The sequence below is a fragment of the Schistocerca cancellata genome, chromosome 2, assembly GCF_023864275.1.
Source record: "Schistocerca cancellata isolate TAMUIC-IGC-003103 chromosome 2, iqSchCanc2.1, whole genome shotgun sequence".
NCBI lineage: Eukaryota > Metazoa > Arthropoda > Insecta > Orthoptera > Acrididae > Schistocerca > Schistocerca cancellata.
The window spans coordinates 73,409,111-73,436,227 of NC_064627.1; the positions used below are offsets into that span (position 1 = coordinate 73,409,111).

The 27,117-nt window shown below is 41.7% G+C and overlaps 1 protein-coding gene across 3 annotated transcripts in view; it reads right to left on the reverse strand.

Annotated features, from left to right (window-relative positions):
- Positions 1–2,922: 2,922 nt before the first annotated feature.
- LOC126161343 (fibronectin type 3 and ankyrin repeat domains protein 1-like) overlaps positions 2,923–27,117 on the reverse strand; it is a 109,520-nt gene continuing 85,325 nt past the window's right edge. Inside the window, exons 4-5 of one of the 3 annotated variants that reach the window (XR_007534899.1) lie at positions 24,935–25,929; positions 2,923–3,193 (exon numbers count right to left, since the gene is read on the reverse strand). Coding sequence is in view for 2 of the 3 variants with exons in the window: in XM_049917107.1 (XP_049773064.1) it covers positions 25,869–25,929 (61 nt within the window). In the remaining variant the exon portion in view is untranslated. Of the gene's footprint in view, positions 3,194–23,850; positions 25,930–27,117 lie in introns of those variants that run through there. The other 2 variants (XM_049917108.1, XM_049917107.1) reach the window with 2 other exon arrangements.

Here is a 27,117-nt window from a genome sequence, read left to right on the forward strand (position 1 = left end):
TATTCTATGATAAAGTTTCACATTTGAAATAGCCATTTTCATTAGTGCCTTTCTTGCCAAAACTGTAACCCCTTATTTTTCATCTTTTCTGTCACATTTTTCCACCTAAAATGCTAGGTCTAATGATGACACACTGCATTGGTCAACAAAGCCTCCGTTTCATATACTATAATTACTTTACATGGCTGTGCCACCAACTGCAGCACAATTCTATAGTGTTATTTTTGGGCATCTGGCCCCAGAAACAATTATTTTAAAGGCACACCTTCCTTTGCCAGTATAACAAATCGATATTTGCAAACAGCAACATTTTTATTTTCACTTATGGGGAGGAACCCAGAAAGGTTGAGACACATTGTACACAAGACAATACTTTTGCTTTCTAATTGGAGGTACTGTTACCGGTAGTTAAAAAATGTGTTACTCAATTGCTAGCAGATTAAGTCACCTGACAAACGGAAATGATGCACAACTCTCCATACTGCTAAAAATTGTTGATGCACATTCTGACCTGCCAAGATGCAGCATGACAATTGAGCCAGACGGCTATTCAAAAACTTTGAATTGTCTGGTGCAACATTTAATTGCAGTCAATATCTAGAGAAAAATTGCAATCCTATGACATGTTTCAGAACGTCAATTCGAAAGTTCTTCACACTATAAGATAAAACTGAAGAAAATAATTTATTTTACAGGGTATCTGCATACAGGCCTTCAATATAATCTTCATTTATGCTCATGACAGCTTCCCAATGACTTTGGCAACTTCTGTATTTTGTATGGGGCACCTTCATTGTTGGGCACTCTGATTATTCGGGTCACCTCATCAATTGTATCAAAATTTTTTTCCATGGAGTTGTTCCTTCAATTTGGGAAACAAATCAAAATCCTGTGGGGTCATATCATGACTGTATGGTTGGTTGGGAAGTATTTTCCACTCATACCTGTTGAGCATTTCTCTCACTGGTACAATAATATGCAGTCTTGCATTATTGTACAAAAGGAGAACACCAACTGCAAGCATGTCATGCCTTCTTTGATGAATTTTCAGAAGCAAAACATTTTGCAGGAACAGTTTGTAGTATGTGCCAGTTACGTATGTTCCCTGGGGCACTCTTGTTTGTAGTTATGACTCCATTCATGTCATATACACACATCACCATCAGATTCACCTTCAGTTGTGGAGAGTTGGAATTTTTCCACTGTGACGACTGACATTTCAGTTCTGGCTCAAAATCTCATATCCAGACTTCATCAAGTGCGACAATCCTTTCCAGAAACTGGTCTCCTCCTGTTCGATAACACTGAAGCAATTCTTTTGCGATTCTTGTGACGTGCTTCCTGCTCTTCACTCAGACCTCGCAGAACCCATCTTGCAGCAAAATTTCTCATCTTTCGGTTATGGTCTGTAAACTGAAGTGACAGACATTCTGGCGATTCCCTCACACAATTTTCATTGATCCTCTCTCAAAACACCACTACAATAACCTGAGAGGTGTAGTCTGATGCAGTTGATGGTCTTTCACTTCTTGGGTCATCCTTAGCACTTACCTGAGCTTCATAGAAGTGAGCAAGCCAACATGATTCTGTACTAGATCCATTACACTGTTTGTACACAACTCTCAAAATGTAAATTTCAGTTGGTTTGTTGGTTGGATTGGAGAAAGGGACCAAACTACGCAGTCATCAGTCCCTCCGACCTTGGAATAACTAAAACCGATAAAACCTCACACTATAAGAGGGAATTATAATGGCCATAAAATTATCAATTATTGACAGCGAAGGAAGGAAGAAGGCGGAAGAAGAGAGGTTGGTTGGTTTAAAAGAGGGGAGAAGGGACCAAACTATGAGGTCACTGGTCCCTTGTTCCTCATAAAACAATGCCTCAAATGTGAGAATAAAACAGACGAGACATATAACACAAAATGGAAAGAAAGGAAAAACCACAAGAATGAAGGAAAGACAATGAACACTACAAGGAACAAAAGAGGACAAGAAAACAACAGAGAGACACTAGAAACAGAAGAGTGTAAAACAAGAAAGCAGATTACAGTGGCTGGCTGACCATGAGAATAAAAAGGAAAAGCCAGCCACTCTGCAACACATTAAAACCTCCATTCTAAAAGCACTAGGGTGGAGGACACAGAGGGACAAAGGACATGCGCCCAAACTTAGATCAAATGATAAAACCAAACCCACCCTCATGAATAAAACGTAAAACCAAATCAGCCAATGAGGCGTTGTCAGATAAAATGAACGGCGAGTCCGGTAACCCAAGATTTCGTCGCTGGGCAGTCAAAGTGTGACAGTGCACCAGAATATGGGCCACTGTCAATTGGAATTTCGGTTGGGTTCTTTCCACATAGGGATTCAATTTTGATGTAGGAATGCTGATTGCTATGTGTAATCCGACCCAACTTGGTTTCAGCTTCCATTCTAAACTGAATTACTAAGGACACAGCCACGCAAACCAGCAAAGACATACATGATCATCATGCCTGAAGTCTCACTCACAACTGACATGAATTGCAACTTGATCATGCCACTGTAATGGTGGCATGCACAGTGTGCAGAACTTTTGAAATGGCCCTGTTTAAATTTTTTTGAAGACACTAAATGATCTCATTATTGAACACTGGATGATATAGCCTGAGTAATTTGTGCACTATGAGTTTCACTGCCTCAAGGCACATACAGTTTCTAACTTTAAACACTTGACTTTGAGTGTTCAACCTCCCATATACAATACTGAAAATCAAATGTTTTGGCCCTAGAAGCCATTAGATAGGTAACCTGGAACTGGGACTGTGCACCATTTGGTAATACAGATTTACTATGCCTCTGACGATGGGGCAACTTGAGGACAGTTTGTCTTCACAGGTAATGTGTTTTATACAACTCACACCAATGTTATGCCAATGATGAAAAACTTTATTTACTTTTCTGTAATTTGTAACATTCATAACGCCAACATTGGGGAAAATACAATATCATAGTAAATAAACATAAGCATTTGTAAGTATAATAATCTGTGTGTCTTGTCAATTGCTTATCATATCACATTTTACTCATGAAACAACATATGAGTTTAAATTGCAGCAAGGGGAAAAGTTGGTGACAAAGCCATATCTCCCTAGAGCTTCCTTTCTGTTTGTCAGCCACCATCTTATAATTCTTCAGCACATGTTACCATCTGCAAAAAAAGATAACAAATTGATAGAGAAGTCACAGCTTATCAAGGAAAGGGAGACTAAACTTTCATTGTTATTTTTAAACGAAACTTAATAATATTTCCTTATAGTTTGCTTTCACATTTGCTACAACAAATTTATTAAGAATGAGAGCCATATTACATATAGCCATGATGGTCTTGCAAGCTGAGCATAAGATTAAAGCCCTGGAGATCCCAGGTTCAAACACGGATAGGGGTGGGGGCTTTTCCTCACTCCAGCCCTCTGTCTGTTTTACCTGTTCCACAAGACATCTAACTGCCTGTCAATCCTGTGTGTATTAGGCCAAAATTTCATGCCTGGTGGGACAATCTCATGAGTGGGAAGAATAAAGATTAATGAGGAGGCTAATAGCATTGTGGAGTTGGTTTAATGTGCCAAGTACTAACAACGTATAAGTATCAGCTCTCATATCATGTGGAACTGTAGAATCTGAAGTAACTGTGAGGCAGATGAAGTGAGTCTGAGCTGTACCAAAGTGAATAAGTGTGTGGTTCCCAACATAGGTGATTAAAATGCATGGTACCTACCCTACTATATGAGAATGGGTGTTGTTCAAGGGCTGTGGGAGCGACACAATCTGTGCTGGTGTAAACTGGTGCCAGCACAGCATGTGGCATAGAGGTTACAAGAAGATCCACAGAGGCAAAAAAACAGACTCCCTGGAAACACGCAACCAACGCCCTCTCAGCCACCATTATTTCAATAGCCACCGTGGACAGGAGGGCCACTTACTTTAACACTGTTACACCAAGTTAGTTCAAGACTGTTACACCATGTGAGTTCCAGCATGTCATCAAGATGGAACTGCAGTCACAGCCTCTAGCTTAGAATCAGGCAGCACATAGCGAACATAACAGTGTTCATAGTCGACTTTGTACTTCAACAGCAGTGAGGCAAAAGTGGACTATATAGGAGAGGTTGTACCACAACACATGCAAGCTTAAGATAAGTAGCTCTTTGTTTATGAATAAAGAACCCAGTTAATAATTGCATGCAGTATGTGTTCTAGAATGATGATACCAGCCACCAACCAACATCCTCTCCTTGCTTCCCACGGTACAGCTCCACAGAGATAACGAGACAACATAATCTGGCAACTAGGATTCAACAAAATCAATACTCGACAGTGCACCATGTGCAGTGTATCTTTATAAAACTAAATTCTTTGAATATGTTGTCAGAAAGGATTTGCTGATGGTTCACACGTGCTTCTGTACCAGTTGTGCTAATAAAGGCAATTTTTGCTATACAATATCTGTATACACATTGTTTACATAGTACGTGTGCTCCTACAAGGCCACAGAGCCTGAGCCAGACGTGCAGAGAAGTACACGTGTTACTGATTGTGGCATCATGTAGAAGGGAACTGAAAAGAATGACGTAATTGTAGAGACTATGGGACTGTATGTGAAGCTGTTGATGTTGATAGTTATGTTGCAGATGATGTGGGAGAAATGGTTCAGACACATACATTTCCTCAGGAGCAGGGTAAGAGGAGATGTGTTTGTAAAGTTAATGACAGAGCTGAAACGGTGGAATATTTTAAGGCGTGTAAAACAGGTTAGTAGTATTAAAGTAGCAGAAGTGCTAAGTCTCTGCCTTGAAGAGTGAACTGCTGATGCATGTAGCAAGCTACTGACAATGCAGCCGCAGTTTAACGTGTATGATGTGGGTGAGATAGAAAGGGTACAAGACAAACCTGAGAGTACACTTGCTGTCTGAACATCATGCCAACATTAACCTTCTGGGATGCAAAGTGAAGCCTGAAGGGAGAACATTCAAGCTAGAGGCAACTGCCGCCAATGGAGCACTGTTGCTAGATTTACCAATCTTAAGGGACAAATTGATTAAACTGCAAGAAAACATGTTAAGATTTTATTTGTATGCCACTGGGCACTAGGAAGTTGCTTCGGGGGAGCAGGGGCATCAGAAAGCCAAGCAATTTGAGACAAATTAACTCTGTGATTAACCCTACAGTGAGAGAGAGAAATGGGACTACATATCAATGTGGTATGTGGTTCATGTGTGAGGATGGGCTTGAGAATGTATTTTCTAGGAAAGGATAAGAGGAAGTGTTGCAGTCACAGGGATAAAGTTCCAAATGATGTTCTAAACAACTGTTCAGAAAACCACCGGATAGAGAGAAAAGAGGTACCAAACATCAGAGTTTAATGGGGCAGATCATGTGCTGTTACAGATGACTTGTTCAGGATAATATATTAAGAGAGAAAGAGTTTTTCAGCGACATTCTTAGTTTGTGAATGAAAAATAAAAAAAAGAGATTTAATGGACATGTACACAGTGATGGGAACAGTGATAAGAGATACGTTTCGTTGTGTGTTAGATGTGAAGTGCTAAAGAGAAGGATGTGGGGACCCTGAGAAATGTGTGAAAGGTTAAGCAACACATGAAAATTCCAAGGTGACATGTCCAAATGTGTAGCATTAGGTAACAACAGCAGTTGCAAGTTGTGTTGTAAAACTTTCATGAGTTGAGAGTGAGAGCGGAAAATGTTATATACTACATGAAAAGAAAGAATTAGGATAATTATGGAGCAAACAAACTTGGAACTAAAGGGAGAGTAAATTCTCAGCCTTTGAGCCTTGCAGTTCAAACCACCAAGTTCTCAAGCATAGAAACTTGTAAATTTTGTAAATTGTTGTCCATGTATACTGAGTTTTGTTACAGACCAGTCTAGGGTAGAGACCTGGGGACCGGTCTTCCAGATGATGGATATAATGTTGCCCCACCATCATTTTTTGGGCTTTACTGCAGTAATCAGCAGTTCACCCGCAACAGTTGAAGACAGCTAGCAGGTGTAAAGTGTCAGTATGTCAGTATTCTGGTTGTAGTAACAGTCCATTTATTGAACACTAAGAGGACAAGCTGAGCAGTTGCAACATCACCATGACACAGATTTGTTACCCCAAATGTGACTGGAACAGTGGGTCATGAATCAGTATAAATAACCATTAATTTTAGCAAAAAAATGGCTCTGAGCACTATGGGACTTAACATCTATGGTCATCAGTCCCCTAGAACTTAGAACTACTTAAACCTAACTAACCTAAGGACAGCACACAACACCCAGCCATCACGAGGCAGAGAAAATCCCTGACCCCGCCGGGAATCGAACCCGGGAACCCGGGCGTGGGAAGCGAGGACGCTACCGCACGACCACGAGATGCGGGCTAATTTTAGCAGAGGCATCATCAGTCCAGCAGCACTTACAAGGATGAGGAAACTATGCCAGGTGCCCTTGGACTTTGTGCTTCTCCACTGGTGGGCTAACACCTTGCCCATTCCCATAGTGACCAAACTACCATCTTGGAGAGCAGCAGGTGCCATGCACTCTCACTCCCAAGACAGATTCAATCCCTGGAGGCTGGCATCCCCTGCAAGCCAGCAGTCGTAAGTGCTCTGTCTACAAGTGGCCTTGCGATGCTAACTGGGGTGGATGCCATTGTGTAAGATCCTGGAGTCAGCATTCCTGGACACCAAAGTCACAGCCTGGAGGCTATCAGCTTGCCACAATCTCACAATGTCCTTACCACATCCTGTGAGGGGGTGTGGCCACTGTCTCCACTGCATCATCTATGATTTGAATCTCGAAATTTCTAAATGCATTCAAACACAGATATAACCATAACATATATAAGCACATGTTCAGGAGAAGAGATTTTACTGCAAGTGGATTGCTGTTGAGCTGATAGTTGCTGAAAGTGTTCTTATTACTGTAAGTCTCTGTCACAACTATGAAGTATTATTTTGTGCTCTTTGCGTCACTATGATCAATGTGCATGTGTTCCACACTGTACAGGGAACAAAAGGATGGAGAAAAGATATCTGTGTACAAATTTCCAAGTGATTCTGAACTGAGGAAGAAGTGGACTCATGCCATTCAAGAGGTGAACTTCATTCCACGAGAACTTTCTGTGGTACGAATTATTCAGCTACACTGATGATACAGAAAGCAAAGTTAATTTCAGTGCATATGGGTGGTAAGCAACAATAAATTATGGTACACTACAAAATAATATTCCCAGTAACCATTTTGACTATTTTCACTTATCTTAAATTCATTAATAAATTATTGACCTTTCTTGCCTCAGCTCATGAACTCTGCTTTAGATTATCATATTTATGAACTTTTGGTGTTCATACCAGCTAATGTTTAAGTAATTACCAAACAAATACTGTATGGTATGTATCCTTAAAAAAGCTAGCTCTCTACTTGATACAATGAAGACTGAAATATATATTAAGTTAATGACAGTATTATGAAAAGGATAGCTTGCTACTCACACCATACAGCAGAGAAGCAGAGTTGAAAATAGGCACAACAAAAAAATTATCAAACAAGTAAGCTTCCAGCCAAAAAGGCCTTCATCAAAATTGTGCACATGCGCACCCCCCCCCCCCCCCCCCACACACACACACAAAAAACACAGTCTCTTGGTACTAGATGGCACTTGTATGCTTGGAACTTTCATTACACTCCACCAGATGTCTATATTCTGTCTTCCCTTCACTTTTTTGTTAGCTGTTGTTTGCTATGGACAACTGTGCATTTTATGAAGAATTGTGTGGAAAATACAGTAAATACCCAGGCAGTTTTCATATTTATCTACTGTGATGTAATAACAGAAACAACAATAACTTTACATTTACATAGTTAACTATCAAAAAGAAAGAGAAAGTCATTTCTACAAGGAAGCAGGGAGTGATTTTGGAACTCATAGCTGAAGGATGCTCCAACAGAGAAGATGCTAGGAAATTATCAATTGAACACAAAACCGTGGGAAATGTATTGAAGAAACAAGCTGAAACTGGATACAGAAGTCTGAGGTAAAAGGGAGGTCAGACAAAAATCTGCAGTCCCAGACTGTGCAGGGCAATGGAAACGATAGCAACACACGACAGAAACTGAGTACAAAGCAGACTTGATGTGAAGTTGATATCCTGAACGCCTGCTCAATCTTAAACGCATACAGCGTTAAGATGCATTTCTGATCTCAACCTTACAAAAAAACAACCTGCAAAGAAAGCCCACCTAACAAAAATGCATGGTGAAGAAAGAATGAAGTTTCTGAATCTTTATCGATACTGGATATCTGAGGACTGGAAAAAAGAGTGATTTTTTTTGGATGAGAAGAAATTTAATGTGTGTTGCAATGACAATGGTCTGAAATTGTGGATGGAGCTAGGAGAGGAACTGAAGAACGATTGTGTTGTGGAAATGGAGAAGTTCAGTAAAGTATAATGGTATGAGCAGCAATGTATTCTGTAGGCGCCCTGGTGGTCCCGGTCGCCTACGGTGGACTGGAAGCCGAGCGGTGACCTCTCCAGTTGACAGGATGCTAGGAAATGACTGTGGACACATCAGAAACGCCAAAGAAACATTATTAATTCATGACACCTTTATTCCTGCCGAGTACAATGTGGCCCGCGTAACACAGGCTGGCTGAGCTTGGTGATATCAATGACCTTCCCCGAGTCCTCGCTGACTCGGAGCGATGACACCAGCTCCGGGCCGCACCAGTCTTGCTAGCGCAGCGCCGCATGCTGTGACGTAGCGGTGGAATGCCCTTACTTCGGCCGCGCGTGGCTGGCGGCGCCCATCTGGCCGACTGGCTTGGCGGCTGCGTGTAGGAGGCTTCCAGGTTGGAGTCCCGGCACTGTCGGCGCGAGAGACGTTTTTGTAGTGCGGAGTGTACTCTATCCCACCCCGTCTTCTTCCCTGCTCCTCCTGGTCGCTCATTCGAGGTGGATGGGATCCCCCAGCATCGTCGGCTCACCCTGTTGTGACAGTGGATGCACAGGGCCTAGGCCGGCCCCGCACGATCGTGACGACGGCTCACTCATGTGGTCAGCATTGGTGGCGAGTGAGTCTGCCGCGATGTCTGCTAATCCTGAGTTGATGATTGACAGCGGGAGCAGAGAGGACCAGAGCTGGTACTGTCCCCTCATGTCTGCTGCTGGATGGGCCGCCCTTACTGCAACACCTCCTTAATAAAGATTAACATGTCGATCACCGAGCTGAGCGCTACGCAGCGTCGCAGTACACATCTAACTGCAAGTCTAACTGCGAGTGCCTTGTTGCTATCAAAGCTGGCATATCTAAAGGAAGCACGAGCGACATCCTGACATCATGCTTGTTTGTAATGACCGCATTCATTCCACTTATACTGCTGATTAATCTGTCGTACTCGCCCCTTAGGTGTTCTTATGACAGAGTTACGTGTTGTTACGGCAGACTTAGGCGAAGTTATGAAATGCAGTACAGCTGACGCTATACGTATGTCATACACTCTACGAAAGTCTCCGTCTAACACAAACCCGCGTGCTAAGCAATTCTCTCTCGCCTGTTGTGTGTAACGAGGCCACTGCCCCTGCGTGACGACACATTTCGATACATGTGCAGTCCTCTTACCTCTTGGCTAACCTACTGCCTCTGGCTCTTGGCATAGGCAACGAAATTTTGACAATATTCCATGTTTCCAACTCTTTACTATTCTGCGCCACTACACATTCCCCTCCTTTAAGAAAATTCATCCCGAATTTTACAATTCTGGACTTAATGGTTGTGCACGCCATACTTCCTTATACTCTACAGGTACCTTACAACTACTCCTTCAACACTGTCAAACTTTTCTTATCCGCTAATAATCTATTTACACTTAATACTGATTCCAATCTTACCATTGGTTATCTATTTATATTACGTTCCGCTATTCCTGATCCATCCCATAGGTATTTGATGCACGGTTGTTATTTCAGAACGAGACATCTTTTTCTGTATACAAAAGTAAGTTGCACAAATAAACACTAGAACTAGGATTATGCTCCTTCTAATAATTTCCGGGTATGCAGCCGGATCCCGTCGACATTCTGCCACGATATTTCGGCCCAGAGACGTCCGGCCATCATCAGGTGAGTACACAACTACTGAAGAGCCCAGGTGCAGTCGCGGTATTTATGCCGAATCTCGCGCATGTGAAATGTACTGGCATCCTACAGTGCATGCGTCAGATGTTGACATGCGCAGCATAGCCCAGTTGTACGTGCTGCCCTCGGTGGTGGAAATAAAGTTTCATCTAGTCATTGAGCATCGAATGACACTGTCGATTCCGCTGTGATTGTATAATTTTAATAACAGGATTCCAATTTTTATCCAGCTGAAAGCCGTTGTCACGATTTATAAGATTATTGGCAAGACGTATTTCCACTGATTCCTTGATTACGGAATCCCAAAAACCGGAAACCGGGGATAAAATTTTTGTTACATTGTATTCCATTGAATGTCCCAAAGAAATACAGTGCTCTGCTACTGCCGATTTTGACGGTTGCCGCAGACGGGTGTATCTTTCATGTTCTATACATCGTTCATGGACAGTTCTTGTCGTCTGGCCAATATATGCAGCGCCACTAGTCGTCAACACACCAAATATAATTGTGTTTTGCTTATGTTTCTCCCAATATTGCTGCACGTGATGCAGTAGTTGATTAACTGAGATCTGCTCTTTTTCTGAGATAATCAGGCTATCTAAAGATTGTAGCAATGTGGGATCCAAGGACTCGTTAGTTTCTGGTGAGGCAATATGTGTGGTGGTTCCTCTGAATAATACAAGATAGGCTGTGTCACGTTAATCATTGTTGTACCCATGAAAGTAGCTGGTAGGTGAAAATGCTTCCCCACTATTTCACATCCAGTGCCATTAATCAATAACCCACTGCCCTGCAATTCAAGCTTTGATATATCTGTCAATCTACCATTTCTGTAACAAGTGGCAACTACAGTCTCTAGTTCGAACACAGAGTAAATCCAATGTTCCCCAACTTTCTGAAATTTCGGTCCCGGAAGTAACACCTTCTTTTCACATTCTAAGGTTCCCATATTCCCTAAGAACAACTGCATCTCACACGAATGCTTGTGCGTTGCCACCTCCTTTGTTGGAAAAAAAAAAAAAAAAAACTTCCCCTGAAACAGTCTGTCAAATCTTCCGTAGACATTACCACATGATCACTCCTCCGTCTTTACACTAACAACACTTCCTGAGTTCGCACTTGCTCCCACTTCCCAAGTGCACCCCATCTAATTGTATACGGGTGTACTGTATACGGTAACACTGGTACTGTGAATTGATACCCATCACTGGTATTTGCACTTCTACGTGTATACTTGCCTGATCTGTAATTACTCTCACTTTAGACATGCGATAGAATAACAGTAAATTCTGCTTCGTCGGAGGCACGACATGACGCCCTCCTTCTCCAATTTGACACACGCATCATCCACCCTGTCTGCTAATGCCCTCAATAAAGCTGCTACTTGTATTTTCCTGTCTATTCGGCTCAATCTCGCCTGTATAGCCTCTATATCCCCATTCAACACTTTCCTGGTATTTGCTGCATGCCGTTCCAGGTCTGACGTCAACTCCCGCACTGTTCTAGTGACATTCAATATCCCCTGCTCCATGTTACCTATATGTGTCATGTGCTAATCCACTTTCGACTTTTGTCTCCTCCACCAACTCCTGCACATCCCCCACTGTACTATTTAAGCTCCTTGTATCTTCCTCGTCCGCGGTTCCAAACACTGTTTTCAGCAATTTTCCCCCTGCATCCAACCACCCTCGTTTCCTGCGAACGAGCGTTTGAGGGACCACTTCCGTTACTTGTTGCAGCTGCCTTCTCAGCTTTTCGTATGAGAGCTTCAATTCCTGATACTCATTCCGTATGTCTTGAAACATCCCCTCCTTCTCCGTGGCCGCCAGTAGCGCCGTAAACCTATCCTGTAGAGTCCGTACATCATTCCTCACTCCCCATATATTATACGTGAACACAATTGTCCACCTGCGGCTTGACAATACCACATCTAATTGTCTTGCAAACAAAATTCCCTTATTTAGTGGTTGCACCTGCAACACCTCTCCTCTGAAATAGTGTAGCTGTACCAGACTGACAAAAAGTTTCCCGGGCCACATCCTGGCACGGCGCCTGAAGGAAAAGGAAGCCATGTCAATCGCTCCCTTCCTTACCACGTCTAAAACACACAAATTACAAGTAAAAACTACGCATACCCTATTACCTAATAACAATAAATACGACATGTTCCTCCCCGAGGACACTTAATCTACTTATCCCTAAGCCTAAGTACGTAAGGAACGTTCCTCTGCTGTTCTTTTAGCTTCGGTACCCTCACACCCTTTGTTACTGCTGGAGGAATCCGCGATAACGCATCCACTGTGCCCTTAAACGGCTTAATCCTACTCTCATGAACTACTGATGACTTGGTTGGTAACTGCAACTTTACGTTCAATGGAGACACTATTTCATTTACTTGATACAGTCCAGAATATTTCATCAAGAACTACGTTTTACCCTTCGGAACATAAGGATTAGCCAACAATACCATTGACCAATTCTGTATTGCGGCAGTTTACCTGTTCTTTGCCCAATACTATCTTGTTTCTCCACAGGTTTAGTATTAGCACGCCGTACCCTTTGCCATATCTCTCTCAATTTCTTGGCGAAATTCTTCACTGACTCATCCTGTGAACCTAGCTGAGGTTTGAGCACATCAAATTTTCCGACCATAAATTACCTCGTACGGAGAGAGCCCCGTTCCTGTATGAACTTTCGCGTTATATGCGCTTGTCAACAGATTTAAATACACGTCCCAATCCGTATGTTCTGAATTTACGTAATGACTAATCATCTTAACAAATGTCCTATGAACCCGTTCTGTTCATCCATTCGACTGAGGATGAAATGGGCTTGTCCGCAATTTCTTAAATTTCAATAAACGGCGTAACTGCTTTATCAGCTACGACATAAAGTTACTACTTGTTGCTTTAACATACATTAAGTAAAATTTGTAAGTGGGGATATTATTTTGGATCGTACTGTAGAACGATGAAGGTTATATTATCAGTGCACAGTTTCATTGAATATGTTGTGCAAATGCCTTTTATTCCTCAGATTAAAGTGTTTCAATACATGTTAACTCTACAGTGCATAAGCTACATAAAACTGTATGTGACAGTGCTACCAGTTTATTTAATTTCAACTCTCTACAGGCAGTAGAAATGTAAATCTAGCATCAGAAAAATTCTGATCCTAAAAGATGATAATCAGCATTTTTTGTATTATGAATAACAAAATATTTTTAAGTTAGTGACAAGTACAGATCTCACTTTGCTATAGAAGATGTGTTTGAAGTAAGATGATAGACAATGTGTAAGTGAAAGTATTTAATTTCAAAATTTTTCCAGAATAATTTTCTTTTCATTTCCTTTCCCAGTTCTTAAACATATTAACAACCTCAGGAAAAAAAGTTAAATTAATACAGTGATTGAACAGTGGAGAGAAGTCCTGGAAAAAGATTACCGTATTTACTCGAATCTAAGCCGCACTCGAATCTACGCCGCACCTGAAAAATGAGGCTCGAAATCAAGGAAATAAATTTTCCCGAATCTAAGCCGTACCTGAAATTTGAGACTCGAAATTCAAGGGGAGAGAGAAGTTATAGGCCGCATCTCCAAATCGAAACAAAGTTGGTCCTTTGTAATATGAGACACAATTTAGGTCGAAAGAATGGCGATACAGCTACAGTAGTTTGGTTCGAGTCGTAAGCTTAGCAGTTAAGCTTTACCAGGTAGCCATTGATATGCGTCAGGCGCTCCGTCCGTATTTATACGGGTACCCTTCCTTTTCCATGTGCCTCGTCTTGTTTGAATTGATTGCTTATTTTTTCTTTGATCTGATAAGCGCAGTTTTCTCTGTTATAGGTGTTTACATCACTCTAAGCTGAAAATGCATTACTGTACTGTGTCATGCATTGTTTGTCGCATTCTGATAGTGCGTGGCTTGCTTTTGTGCGCGCTACCGCCGCTTATAAAAAAAAGAAAACAGAGGAATCGTCTCATTAGCGAAACAATGGCAAGAAACTGCTATTTGTTGTTACTTACACTGCTGCTTTCTTTGATAATGATGAACAAGAACCAAATAATAGACTGCGTATGATAGAAGATGTTCTGAATGAGAGTTTAGCGAAAATTTTTCTCCGTTTGAAAATCTTCGCAGGCACCTCTTTAGTACATTACATTCTACACAGAAATTAGAGTCATCATAGATTTAAAAATCTAGTCAATTGCCGTGCTTCATTTATGACTATCACTATTAGGCATAAGAATAATACGAATATAAACATGACATGATATGTATATTCCTCCGCGTTTGCTGTTGTCTCACTCTAGTTTCGTAGTTTATTAGGCAGGCAGGACTTAAATGAGATAGCAGCCAACATGAAACAATACATGGCAAAATGTTTATATTTGTATTATTCTTATGGTGACGATAATACTGCATGTGATTCACAATTTGTAAAAGTTCCTATTAGCAACCAACTCGTCTCACAGATAGGAAAAAAATTCAGAACGTAGAGTTGGCCATATTGACAAACATCCCAAACAGTCTTGCCAGTCGGATTTTCGTAGTACATTGAAATGCTGGTACATTCGAAGATGAACAATACGGAATTTGTATTTACTTCGTTGGATAATGTATGAAAATGCAGTGGTCGAAACTCGGGGCGGAGAAAAGAGCTCGTCTTCCACCTTTTTTTTTTTTTAATTTATTTCCTGACGCAGAGGTTTTGGCGCTTTGTGCCTACAAAGCATGCATGTGTAGCGCTACATATATTCGACGGTAGAAGTAAGTTGTGGCGGCACCCACCAACATTTTTCAGAACTTCCGCTTGCTTTGCACTCGATTCTAGCCGCAGGCGGTTTTTTGGATTACAAAAACCGGAAAAAAAGTGCGGCTTAGATTCGAGTAAATATGGTATGTACAGTTCCTGGATTTAACTTTGAAAAAACTCCATATGGTGTGTGTGTGTGTGTGTGTGTGCTTGTGTGTGTGTGTGTGTGTGTGTGTGTGTGTGTGTGTGTGTGTAAAAACTGAAGTGCCAAAGAAACTGGTATAGGCACGCATATTCAAATACAGAGATATATAAACAGGCAAAATACGGCTCTGCAGTCAGCAACACCTTTATAAGACAACAAATGTCTGGTGCAGTTGTTAAATTGGTTACTGCTGCTATAACGGCAGGCTATCAAGATTTAAGTGAGTCCGAACATGGTTTTCAAGTCGGTACATGAGTGATGGGTTACACCATCTCTGGGATAGCGATGAAGTGGGCGTTCTCCCGTATGTCCATTTCACAAGTGTACCGTGTATATCAGGAATCTGGTTAAATATCAAATCTCCAACATCGCTCCGGGTGGAGAAAGATCCTGCAAGAACGGGACCAACAATGACTGAAGAGAATCATTCTACATGACAGAAGTGCAACCCTTCCACAAATTGCTGCAGATTTCAATGCTGGGCCATCATCAAGTGTCGATGTGCGAACCATTCACTGAAACATCATTGGTATGGGCTTTTGGAGCTGAAGGCCCACTCATGTACCCCTGGTGACTGCATGACACAAAGCTTAACGCCTCGCCTGGGCCCGTCAATGCTGACATTGGACTGTTGATGACTGGAAACATGTTGCTCGGTCGGACGAGTCTTGTTTGAAAGTGTATTGTGCGGATGGATGTGTATGGGTATGGAGACAACCTCACGAATCCATGGACCCTAGATGTCAGCAGGGAACTGTTAAAGCTGGTGGACGCTCTGTAATGGTGTGTGGCGTGTGCACTTGGAGTGATATGGCACCCTTCATACATCTAGCTACAACTCTGGTAGGTGACACATATGTCAGCATACTGTCTGATCACCTGTATCCATTCACGTCCGTTGTGCATTCCAACTTACTTGGGCAATTCCAACAGGACAATGCGACACCCCACACATCCAGAATTGCTACAGAGTGGCTGCAGCAACACTCTTCTGCGTTTAAATGCTTTTTTCTGGCAACCAGACATGAACATTATTCAGCATATCTTGGATGCCTTGCAACATGCTGTTCAGAAGTCTCCACTGTCTCATACTCTTACAGATTTATGGACAGCCCTGCAGGATTTATGGTGTCAGTTCCCTCCAGCACTACTTCAGACATTAGTCGAGTCCATGTCATGTTGTGTTGTGGCACTTCTGTGTGCTCACGGGGCTCTACACAATATTAGCCAGGTGTACCAGTTTCTTTGGCTCTTCAGTTTGTATTAGTTTGCAGAAGCCTACATGTTAAACTGTGTATGAAGGGCGAAGAGATTGTTGTGAACACACTTACAAAGACAGTCAAGAGTGTTAAGTGAAGTTGAAAATGTGCTGAAGTTATGTACAGACTTAATTAGTATCAGAGTGATTTACGCATGCCAGATGCTCACTCCTTGGAAGATTCAACAACCCCAGAGAGTAAGAAAAGGTTTGTTTCATTCCTGAAGGCACAAACTGCATTGTCTCATCAGACCATGGCTAATCTTAAATTTGATGCAAAATGTTGATTCTCTGTTCCATTTTGTTTTCTATTTCTCCACATCCTTACAAGCTTTTACAATAATTAGCTTTTTCATTTTACCTCATCCTAATTTATTAAGGAAGCTTAGCTAGAATGTACATGAGAAGCCAAGTAATCTAAATTTCTTAAGTCACCTGAAGGATGAAGCTTCATGTCTGGAACCATATGTACTGTTCATGACCTTTATGCTAGATGAGATTCACATCAAACTATATGTAGATTGTAAAGGAAGAAATATTACTAGGTGCTTTGGATACTGCTCATATAGCAAAAAGTGCACATGTATTCGTAATTCAGAGCATACTTTCTGTTGTGGGTGGGGGTATAGACTGATGAAAATCTCGCTGCTGCTGAAGAAGACTAATAAAGGGTCCTGGTATGATGGATGCATGGGTTCTAGGGCAGCACACACCCAATGACAGTGATGCAGAATAGTGAAAAGTGAAAATATTACTTGACATCGGTAACGCAGTTACAGCAATTTTAGAATGCGGGTTTAACCTCTCTGTCTCGTGTTGACAACAGTTCCATGAAGAAAAATTAAATAATGTTTTCTGAACTAAAGTTGGAAGAAAACTGATCTTCTGTCTTTATGTACTATTCGAAGAACAGTTCCAAACCAATAGTACTCAGTTTAAATCTCTAGGCATGCAGTCTCTGTCCATGCATGATAATTCTATTCACTATTCTGTTTCTGGTGAGGACTAACCACTATCTACCTATCGGCCACTGTTTATATCTCACTCGACGACTTAAAGACGTGATGAACACTCTGCAGGAACTCCCTAGCAAGACTTGGACTGACTTACAACTTGCAACTGACAATGTATGCGTGTACACAGTTGCTTAAGCACGTGTCTCTCTTCCTGGTGATGCTGCTGCTCCAGACAGTGTGATTATCGCAGGCAGTGTGAATGGTTTGAATGCAACGATGTTTCTGCTGTGGATAGACATTCATGGTACTCCTGGTACCAACTGTTGTCATCTCTTTTTGTGTAGTATCACAGTAAACCACACTTTCTTCTTTTAGGAAAAGCTATACATCTATTGCATATGAAGAAACTGAATGGAGAAAACTTGAGGAACGTAGTAAGGACATTAGTAGTAGAGATAGAAGCTATTGGCTTTCAATTTTTTTTTTATTTTTTGCAGGTAATAATGCTATCAACAGATAATCTGTCACACATTTTGCAAAGTCACAAACTATCCCGTGTGTGTGTGTGTGTGTGTGTGTGTGTGTGTGTGTGTGTGTGTGTGTGTGTGTGTGTGTTTAGCAGTCCTTTTGATGTGCCTGTCTGCAACTCACCATCGCCACTGTATGGTGAGTGGCAATCTATCCTTTTCATAATATTGTCATTATTCCACCCTGGATTTTACAGCACATTATGGATTTCAGATGGAAATTATTTTTCAAATGTGAATGAGAATTTCAACTTTTAGTTTTGCAAAAAGTGCATCTCCAAAATGTTTTCAAAACATTATACACAACACTTCACATAATTGTTAACTAATTCCCCAAGTATGGGTTCACATCTTTACAAAATTTCAAAAATACATATTTCACTAAAGAATGATACTTTTGTAAAATTTAAGTGGAAATATACATAAGTTAACAATAATAAATTTGCACTTTTTCATAAATTTATTTTTAGTCTATTTAAAATGTAACTCATAACTGTAATGGGTGATTATTTTATTAGAACTATTAAAAATATGTTTTTTTAAATACAATTGTACTCTGATAGCCACAATTATAAAAAGTTTTTAGTGTATGTAATTAGTGCAAATTGGGATAGTAAGTCAAACAATGGAAAATCCAGGATGGAATGTAACAATATTATGAGGAGGAAAGTTGCTACTCACCATGTAGTGGAGGTGCTGGGTTGCAGATAGGCACAACAAAAAGACTCTCACAATTATAGCCAACAAAACACACACACACACACACACACACACACACACACACACACACACACACACACAGTTGCCTGAGACTGCAGTCGTGACACACACACACACACACACACACACACACACACACACACACAGTTGCCTGAGACTGCAGTCGTGTGTGTGTGTGTGTGTGTGTGTGTGTGTGCGAGTGCGAGTGCGAGTGTGTGTGTGTGTGTGTGTGTGTGTGTGTGTGTGTGTGTTGATGAAGGCCTTAACGGTCGAAAGCTGTAGTATTATTGGGATAGTAAGTTTAATTCTTTATTCCAGCTATTCTTGATAGAAAATGCTAAGCTCAGTATGCTGACCGATGGAGAATTGGTGTCTTATAAATGTTGTGCTGTTCATCTGAACAAGACAGCGCCAGAGCAAAAGCACCACAGGTGGCGCTGAGGATGAAGATATTGACTTTGCCTTGGTCAATTGTCAGCCAAGTAAAATCCGCCAATGACTGGACGACAATGGACAGAAGCCTACTCAGAAGATAGAAGAGCAGCTCTCACCCACTTGGTTACAGATCAACATCTAGGACTGAATTAGACAGGAAACATCATTCAGTGAACTCTTAGAAGTGAACATACAGTTGTTGTAAATTGCTTTTGCTATGTACTGTGGAGTTTAGCTATGATTATTTGCAATTAGCCATTGAGGGCTTTTTTGTGTTATATTACAAGCAGTGTTGTAGACTTCATTATTTGACAAGTAACAAACATAAGTAAACCCTTTAACTCATTTGTGTGACTTTGTTACTAATTTGTTACAATGGTGTACAAACTTCGTTCTCCTATCCTGCTGCCTGACCCTGCAGCATAGTTGTGTAATAGTAACAGAGAGAAATTGTCTTGGTGGTGTACTGCACCGGAAGCTATTTCACAAACTTGGCTTCCACAGCAGTAGTAACGAGGCCTTTACAAAACTGATGACGAGTGTTTACAAAACATTGTCTGTCAAAAGAGCTGAGCAACCCAGCATCAATTCACTGCATGATGGAAAACTGTTATTCTTGTCCAGGAAGCAATCGAATAAAAAATACACTACAAAATGCATTTGATGATATTATTGTTGAAAATATCACTTTTCGACAGTGGATTCCAGAAGACACATGTAACTTTGAAACAATGCAGAAGACTTTGTTGGAGTTTATTGAATTATTTTCTGAAAAAATGACTACACCAATACTTCATGATTTTCTAGATAGCCAGCAAAGATCTTTTGTAAATGAAGTTAACAAAAACTTGAATGAGGGGGAATGTGTTGTTATATGTGAGTTCTCTGAGAATTACACTTTCATTATCCTAGGTTAGGCTCAGAGTTATCATTGGTCAAGTGATCATGGAACAGTGCGCTCCTCTGTAGTGTATTAAAAAGGAGAGGAAAAAACATAGAATATGAGCTATGTCATACTTTCTAACTGGCTAAAACATAACACCATAGCAGTCAAATGTTTTCAAAAAAGTTAATTCAGTTCTTAAAACATGAATTTGTTACTGACATACAGAAGGTACACTTCTTTTTGGATAGCTGTGCAGCCCAGTACAAGAATAAATAGAATTTTCTAAACTTATGTTTCCAAAACGATCTTGGCATGGAAACAGAATGGCATTTTTTTGCCTCTGCTCATGGAAAAGGGCCTTGCAATCGTTTTGGTGGCACTGTTGAGAGATTAGCAACACAAGCAAGTCTGCAGTGGCTGTTTGATAACCAAATTCTTAACTCCACAACAACCTTTTGCTTGGGCAGTTAAAAATATTCCATCTGTACACTTTGAATTTTCAACACAAGAAGAGTACACTGAAACTGAAAGATTTCTGAAAGAGCACTTTAGTCAGTCTGTTAACATCAAAAGGGACGCAGAAGTTACATGCCTTTATACTGACAGCATCAAGTACATAAAAAATACTGGTAAAGACTTTTTGTGATACAATGGAATCTACTGATGAAGCTAGTCACAAAATCTGCAAAAAATGGCTTTGAGAGATGTTCATGGATATCTACAACAAGAAATTGTGACCATCTTATATTTTATTAAAAGACAAAAGTCTTGTTGAAGTTAATATTACCTTCCTTCACCAAACTGACAACCACTGTCTTACACATATCCTACAAAACCTGATATTCTATGGGTATCTGTAAATGTTCTTTGTAAAGCAAACCCAGTAACACCAACAGGTAGAATATATCAAATTCCTGGGAATGATATTTTAAAAGCAAATAAAGCATTTAAAAATAAGTGGAAGCTTACAATACATACTGCTTATACTAGATTTCGCAAGTGAGGTATCGGACGTATATTTCCATTTAAATCAATGTATTCTACAAAAAAGTCGTTATTTTTTTTTTTTTTTAAGTGAACTATTTTTGAAACTTTATAAAGCTGTGAACCTATGAGAGTTTCATTTTCATAATTGAGAATCAGTTAACAATAATATGAAGTGCTGAACTTTTTCAAAAAATTTTGGAGATGCATTTTCTGAAAAATTTAAAATTTAATTTAAATTTGAAAAACAATTTTCATGTCAAACCCATATTGCGTTGTATATCATAACGAAGCTCGTGAAAAGTACTGCAAAATGATGCTTGTCCCATCACTTTAGATTAACTAAGATAGTTGCTAGACTAGTTCGAAATTATGGCAATGTGGCATTTTTCTGGCAATTTTTGACATCTTCAAATAGCCATATGTGTGAATGTATTTTAATAAAATTGGGTATTTTTTTAATCTGTATGTAGGTTACCTCTGTGTTAAGTTCAATCTAAATCTGACATGGGGAATAAAATCACGTGTTAACTAGACACTGAATGGCTCATCACAGAGTTGTTGTCAAGCTTTGTATTCTCAAAGGTGTCAATAATGCTCCATAATTACTATTTACCTTAACTCCCCAATACCCATCAATGTTCTCCCACTATGCCTTATATTGGTTTGCCCAGTTATCCTAGGTGGATTTCCTGCTATTACATCCCTTGTACTCAAGTGACCTGGAGCAGTATAATGAATATGTCATGTTAACGACCATCTCGCATCTGCGGAACTCCAGCACCTTCCTATGCTGCGTTCAGACAGTGAATCAAATGCAAAAAACCATACAATACTGTTGTGGCACTGATATACGTTGCACTTTATCACTGTTCTACCACAGTTTCATTTGCCTTCTTAGAAAACAGAATCAGCAGATGTGCAGTGCAGAAATAGAAAAGCTCTACACACAACCAAAGCAGTCTGCAGAAGTCAAACCACGTATCTAAAAACTGTAAACCCTTGGAGAACTCCTAAATTCCTGATTCATATATCAACACCATTTACAACAAACTACACCTACAATCAGCTACTATCTGAACTGACTTATACTTCCCTGGGATCCACAGCCTTCCTCTTCTCAACCTCACACTCTTCCGGCGTTGCCTGGTGAAATCCCTTTGTTTAGGCATACCCAACACACCACACAATAAGATTTAGTGCAAGGGGCCATATGATCCTATTGAGTGCGCTGTGTACATGGAAGAAGTTTCACTGGGTCACCTCTTGTGTAGGGTCCTGTGGTCAGCACGAAAGAGCTACAGATCAAGTTTGAACACACTTTATTTAACTAAAACGCCTTCTTGGTGCACACTAATTTCCAAACTCAAGAACAACAGGAAACACAATAATTCTTGTCGTGGCAAAAGCCAGATAAAAGTTACAAGACAATGAAACGAAATAATAACAACCAAAATGCTACACTACACAGTTCCAAAGCGGCATTCTGCCTAAAAAAATACAAATTTCTACAGAAGACTACAGCGAGTGACTATCAGGCTAGAGCCGGTGTAGGTACTGGCTGGAGCTGTTCCAGTTGTAGGTACACTCTGCCGGTCTGACTCTGCTGGCATGCTTATAACACTGATTTTGCAGAGTGCTACACTTAGTCACATTAGTTCCAATTGGTGGATCTCTGACACATGGCTTTTCATGAAGTAGTGCTGCGTTTATGCAGAAGGTCTGTTGATGTTTACATTCACTGGCTATGTTTTGATATGAGCTCTTGAAGGAAGGTCGGCAGGCTACTTTGCTTGTCTGTTGTGCGGGCCCTCGTAACTGATAAGGGGCCGTTGCGACATTTCTCCCCCTGGAAAAATAATGCACAGCACCACAAACATCCACAGGAGTGGGGGTGTGCTAGTCGACATCCACAGGTTTGTGGCTGTCAGGGGCTGGAGGCGGCGCCGCAGCAGGGGCAGCTGGCAGTGGAGGCAGCTGGCAGTGGAGGCAGAGGCAGAGGCAGAGGCAGAGGCAGAAGCGGAAGTTCCATCACAGGGCGGCCATCGACTGGCACTGGCATCTCCCAGCTCCCCAGGGGTGTCATGGTCCACCAGATGGGGGCAGAGCTGGTTGAAGTGCCGGCAGGTGGCGGAACCATCGCCCCACCAGAGAGATGCCATCGCCCAGCTGCAGAGTATGGTGACGACGGCAGGTGCCGAGTGCACCTGTGGATGAGAGAAGATCTGCGCCCAGACCTCCTGCCCAACCTGGAAGGGAAAGTGCTGGAGTGTGGGCTGGAGGGTGAGGAGTCTTGGGGACAAGGACAGATAAGGGAGAGCAGAATGGTTGACCATGAAGTATCTCTGGTGGACTTTTACTGGCATGCGGAGTGGAGCAGTATGTGGCCAAAAAAAGTAGCACGGCCTCCTCCAGCGGGCGATGGCACACCAGCTTATTCAGCTGGGTCTTTAATGTCCACACAAAACGTTCTGCCTGGCAGTCTGACACAGGGTAAGATGGGGCGGTGTGGATGAGGGAAATCCCATTTGCAGCACCGAATTGCTTAAACTTGATTGAAGTAAACTGTGGACCGTTATCCATAACAATCATTTTGGGTTGGTTGGTTGGTTTAAAGGCGGGAGAAGAGACCAAACTACGAAGTCATCGGTCCCTTGTTCCTAATAAAACAATGTCACAAGTGTGAAAATAAAATGGACGAAACATATAACACAAAACGGAAAGAAAGGAAAAGCCACAAGAACGAAGGGAAGCCAATGAACACTAAAAGGAACAAAAGAGGACAAGAAAACAACAGAGAGACACTAGAAACAGAAGAGAATAAAACATGAGAGCAGATTACTATGGTTGGCCAACCACGAGAATAAAAAGGGAAAGCCAGCCACTCTATAACACATTAAAACTTCCACCCTGAAAGCACTAGGGTGGAGGACACAGAGGATAAATGACATGCGCTAAAACCTACATAGAAGTATAAAACCCACTCTCATGGATAAAATGTAAAACTAAAGCTGCTGTGGAGGCATTGTTGCCCAACACCAAAGGCAGGGTGCTGGGAAAGTTAAAAGTCTGCCACAGAGTGGCTAAAAGTGGGCAGTCAAGCAAGAGGTGGACGACTGTCATTTGGGAGCCACAGCGACACTGAGGTGGGTCCTCGCGATGGAGTAGGTAACCATGGGTTAGCCACGTATGGCCAATGCGGAGCTGGCAGAGGACAACTGATTCCCTGCAAGAGGCCTGCATGGAAGACTCCCACACATTCACAGTCTCCTTAATGGCATGCAGTTTGTTGTGCGTACTGTTATGCCATTCCATCTCCCAAAGCCAGAAAGCCCTGCGGTGTAAGACAGAACACAGGTCAGCTTCGGAGATGCCTATCTCTAGAAGTTGGCCAGCCTGTCGGCAAGTTCGTTGCCAGGGATTCCGACGTGTCCTGGGGTCCACGCAAACACAATGGAATGGACACTATCAGAGGGCGGCGAGGGTAGCACTGGTCAATAGCTTGTAGGCTGCTCAATGAGTCAGTACACAGGAGAAATGACTAGCAGATGTACTCAAGAGCATGAGATTTGGCCACCGGCTCTGCAGTGAAAACAGTGCAGCCAACGGGAAGGAGTGCTGCTCAGTAAGTCCTCCATGAACATATGTGAAGCCTACATGACCATCAGCCATTGAGCCGTCACTTCAGAGCCCCGGAACATGTCAAGAATTGAGAGGAAGTGACAGCGGAGAACAGTGGGGTTAATGGTGTCCTTAGGGCCATGCAAAAGGTCCAGACAAAATTGTGGCCGAGGCATATACTATGGAGGCGTACGTGAATGGTCCACAAATAGAGGTGGTAAATGGAAGGACTCCAGTTCAGAGAGAAGGGACCGCATGCGAACCGCAACTGTTAGCCCCCATCTGGGTTGCCGACGCAACCAGAAACTATGCCAGAAATAATAAGAAACAGGAATGAGGACAAACTTGAGGAACAAAGGATACAAGAACCACATGCATTAATAAAACACACACGCTGCTACTCACTTGACGAAGTGTCATCATCGATTGATGCCTTATGATGTTGCTCACCGGTTTCCAGCAGAATTTCTGATGCCAGAATGCCTGGGTTGCTGACCACTACGTAGTCATCCAATGACAGCAGGAAGGCCACCTGACCATCAGGATGTTGAACGCAGGTGATCTTGGAGAGAGAGTAAAGATGGGTCTGTGGCGACAGCAAGACCAGAGAAAGCTCTCAGACCATAAACAGCTTTCTTAACTACACATTCTATACACCGGAGTCTGTGAGTGCCTGCAGTCGGGAACTACTACGATGGTAGACTGCAATGTTGGCGACGTTGGCAGCAGAATGCGATGTCGGCAGTGGTGGTGGCAGCTGGTCGGAGCAGACTTGCTGAGTGGGTAGTGTCACCTCAGCTGGTGTGGACTAGCAGCCAGTACGTGTACTGACAGTGGTGACCCAGACCTGGTGTGACCCGTGACCTCCTGAGACAATGGAGGGCTAGGGCCCCACTGGTGTGGAGCACCTTCACAGGAATGAATGCCGTTCCACAACTGAAAGCATGAGGCTGGCAGGAAGTAGCATACCTCTGGCACATCTTGTAGATGGTGCACTTTGAGGAGACCCCATCAGTGCTCTGGCTGGAGTTGAAGTCCGAACTGAAGCGGAGGCATAGCGCGATGCTGTTGGTGATCACATCAGAAGCCTGCACTGATATCAGCACAGGACAGGCCTCAATCCAGCTGATGAGAAGCTGATCCACAGTGCAAGTAATCTCAGCTGGGCTGGTGGCCCAGATACACTCGGCCGGGCGACGTTATTGTGATAGGAAAGCTCCACTCGACGTCATGTCCACCTGAAAAATGTTGCTGCAGGTGTTGCACGTGGATCCTGCTTGTCTGGTGTAGGGCAGCTTGAGGAACACAGGATGCTGAGGTAGAAGTACTCCAGTGCCTATCACTGGATTTTCTTCTCCAGAAGTTCACTTTTGGGCGCATTCAAGCCAATACCGCAACATCTGGAATAGAATTGCAGTAGCATGGAATGAAGTAGCTGTAACTATCACCCACATTCAAACTGACACTATGCCCTTGCCAGGCTAGAGACAACATCACTGTCAGAGATGTCAGCTCTGTGTACTAAATTTTGCACCCTATACAACACGAGTCTCCTACAAGTTGAATCATGTATGCTTCCTACTCTACTGCAAATGTGAAATAACTAAACTGTATTTATTCCTGGTGTTGTTGAAGACTGCACTGTCACTGATTCTGTACGAACATTTACCTGTGCTGCTGACGGATGGCACTTAACATGAGAGAAACTCAAAGGCAAGCTGAGCTTGTGTCAACTGGTATAAGAAATGTTCAAAAATATGACTGAAGAAATTGAAAGTTCATATACAACTCCATAATAGGAGATAAACATAGCATACATTTGTTAGAGCTAGACATTAAGCAGTGATAAACTGTTGACGTGTTCCAACGTGACCTGAAAAGTGGTTTCTTCGTGTAGCATTTGCAAGAAGATGGTGGCTTGTTTCATTAGTAACACTGGACACGTCATGAGCATTACTTTAGAGATTCAAAGGATATTTAATACAAATGGTACAAAACACTTTGTTTGTGACAAGTCATTGATGAAATCTGGATAAACAACAAAAAACGTCACATTGGTCTTCATCGCGACAATGCCAGCTGTCACACAGCACATCAAGAACTTAAGTATTTGATGCAGAAAAACATCGATTTAGTTCTATTTGCCAATATTCATCTGATTTATCACCTAATGAAAAAGAAAACACATGTGGAAGCAGTTGTTATCACATCACATAGTTGTTGAATCCTTCCAAAAGGATATTTCTCAGGTATGAACATCAAAGTAGGAAAAGTGTTTCCAGAATTGATTCAAACAAATTGAAAAGTGTATACATTTTAAAGGCAAATGATTTGAGAAACAAAAATAATTTATTTTGTCAAAGTTTGTAAGATGGTTCTCTTCATGTGTGTTCCTTCACACTCTCCTTACTGGGAGCACCCTGCTTACAAGAAGACATCATGAACCACTCTGCCCCCTCTGATTTTCTTCAGAAGTGTAGGAGCTGAAGGTCAGTGCCCTTACATCAATTTGCTAAAACAATGTAGCACAACTCTCAAAGAAACTCAGATACAAATTGCCTTAATATTTACTAACAGATGGAAATTTT